The 2,427-nt window shown below is 36.6% G+C and overlaps 1 protein-coding gene across 1 annotated transcript; it reads left to right on the plus strand.

Annotated features, from left to right (window-relative positions):
- Window positions 1-339: 339 nt before the first annotated feature.
- LOC126832131 (probable G-protein coupled receptor B0563.6) lies at window positions 340-2,180 on the plus strand. Its single transcript, XM_050562838.1, has one exon. It carries the CDS (start codon window positions 415-417, stop codon window positions 1,429-1,431), a length of 1,017 nt encoding a protein of 338 aa, XP_050418795.1. The 5' UTR covers window positions 340-414; the 3' UTR covers window positions 1,432-2,180.
- The last annotated feature ends 247 nt before the right edge of the window (window positions 2,181-2,427 follow it).

The following is a 2,427-nucleotide window of genomic DNA, read 5'->3' on the forward strand; positions in this document are numbered from 1 at the left end:
GGGTGCCCGGAAAGCGAAGCTACGATGTACTCTATCGATTTCCAACTGTCTAGGATTCTTTTACTTGCACGCTAACTTGTACACAGTACCTCAATCCTTGCCAGACCCTCCATCCTACACGACTGGCACGGGGAAACCACCCAGGAAAATCCGGGAGCACTTTCTGGGCCAATACCTGGATCGAACCACAGATCTCCTGATTAGTGAGTCAGCGCATTTTTCGTTTAGAAAAATGAATTTGTAGATTTCTTAACTAAAATGGGTCTGTTATTTTCTATTGCAGTTGAAAGTGCAGTCCAGTGGTAAAATATTATAATGGATCCCGATAAAGAAGAGACAGTCCTTGAGAACGGAAGTTGGCATAATTATAGTTATGTGGAGGAACCTACAGTAAGTGACTATTACCAGACACTCATGGACACAGCAACATTGATACAAAAATATTACATCTGGGTCATCTTTTTCGTAGGATTTCCAGGAAATCTCGCAAGTCTTGCTACTATTATAAGAATGAAACCAGTGACGTCACTAACGTGTTACGTGGCTTTGCTAGCCATAGTGGATAACACTACGTTAGTAATAAAACTTACCCATCTACTTCTCCAAGATTACAATCTAAAGATCATGTCGAATTTTGAGTGCAAAATTTTGACGTTTTTGGGAAATGTCTTCTTAAATTATGCTAGTTGGATTATCGTGGCTATGTCGATCGAACGTTTTGTTGCAGTGTGGTTCCCGCTAAAGCTTGGAATTAACTGGACAATAAAAAGGTCGTTCCTTTCCATGGGAATACTCTTTTTGTTCCTTTCTGGAGTTTACATCCATTTGCTGTGGACGATTACGTCATATTATGGCAGTTGTGAGATCGGTGAAGTTTACCATAATTATTTCATCACCAAAATTTGGTACTGGATCAGCGCTTGTCTATACGCCATTTTTCCTTGTATTATACTCTTCGTGTTCAACTTCTTGATCATAATTGGTATCCGAAAATCAGCGGATGAACACAAGACTTTAACATTATCACCATCAACCGCGACACCGCACCGAGACGTGACAATTATGTTAATTGTGGTGTCTGTGGTCTTTTTGATCCTGACTGCTCCTATTTGCATATTTCTACTTCTCGGACAAACATGGCTTCCTCACAGGTATAGCGATGAGTTCGCCCAGAAGGTCCTGTGTCAACAAATCGCGTACGTTCTCTGTGACACCAATCATGCCGTGAATGTATTTTTATATTTCCTCAGTGCCCGGAGATTTCGTCGTCATTTTAATGAAATTTACAGGTGTAGTCATTCATCGTCTCCCGATACGGTGCTGCTTAGAAATAGGACATACAGATACACTAATAAACTGCAGTGTCCTAGCTCACACATTGACGAGGACACAGAGTCAGTTTCAGCACTACGTCACCAATCTTCTCATTAGATATATCAAGCCTTGAAAAACACCGAACAGACGTTTTGTTAATATAAGATTCTCTTCATTTCACATCACTATCATGAATTGTATATTACATTTCATTCTTGTTCAACAATTGTTTTACAGGGTTGTCATCTTTTGTATATGAATTGTGTTTTCGCAGTCAAATTTAAACAAAATGAATGTTTTACTCGGATTAATAAATAAATTCATTTATGTCGGAGGGAGGCGTATGTTGTTGATATGGCTACAGCCAAGAGTTCCCCTTTGATTTTTATGTTAGTCGTTATCTCTTTGCCCGACGTATGGGGTTCACCTTTGAAACCTTGAGATACCCAATTGACATACTAGTGAACATGTAACTGCATTTGAATATAACCAACCTCTTAACTAGGTGTGGTCGATTGATATAATGTTCGGATACTCTGATTTCTCCCCCTTGGCGCACGCGAATTATTGAAATAAAAATGTAACTATAGTGGACCACTCTCTATTTCTCTCAATTTTGTTATCAATACAAAATAAACCCCAATGCATCTGTCCCAAGACCATCAATATGGATGTCCACATGGGTAACGTCCGTTTTAATAAATATTCCCGTTGAATGATGTCGAAAATGTCAACGGTATTTTCCTTTAATCAATTATGACAATCGAAGGAGCCAATAATAGATTTTTATTAGGTACATTATTTATTCTTATTGTTTTTCTGTAGAATATATTAAGTATAGACACGAATATTCTCTTTTAATTAATTGAATTATCCTGTACATGTATAATTCTTATTTTTTTTAACTAGAATAATTAAATATTAGGTAAAATATGGAAACTGTATGTCTAACATTCGGTACATTTACATTTTAAATTATTGTATATATTTTGTATATATAGGTATTTTATGACTATGTAAATTGTGTAGTATGTGAATAAAGTATTGTATTTTACATATAGCTTTGCTAATTTATACAAGCTGGCAACAGTAAAGAGCTTTAAAGATAATTTA

Source organism: Patella vulgata, chromosome 9 (assembly GCF_932274485.2).
Source record: "Patella vulgata chromosome 9, xgPatVulg1.2, whole genome shotgun sequence".
NCBI classification, from domain to species: Eukaryota; Metazoa; Mollusca; class Gastropoda; family Patellidae; genus Patella; species Patella vulgata.

Bases quoted from the DNA above. Each gene is read 5' to 3' on its own strand.
- LOC126832131 (XM_050562838.1), top strand. From the start codon at position 415: ATGGACACAGCAACATTGATACAAAAATATTACATCTGGGTCATCTTT.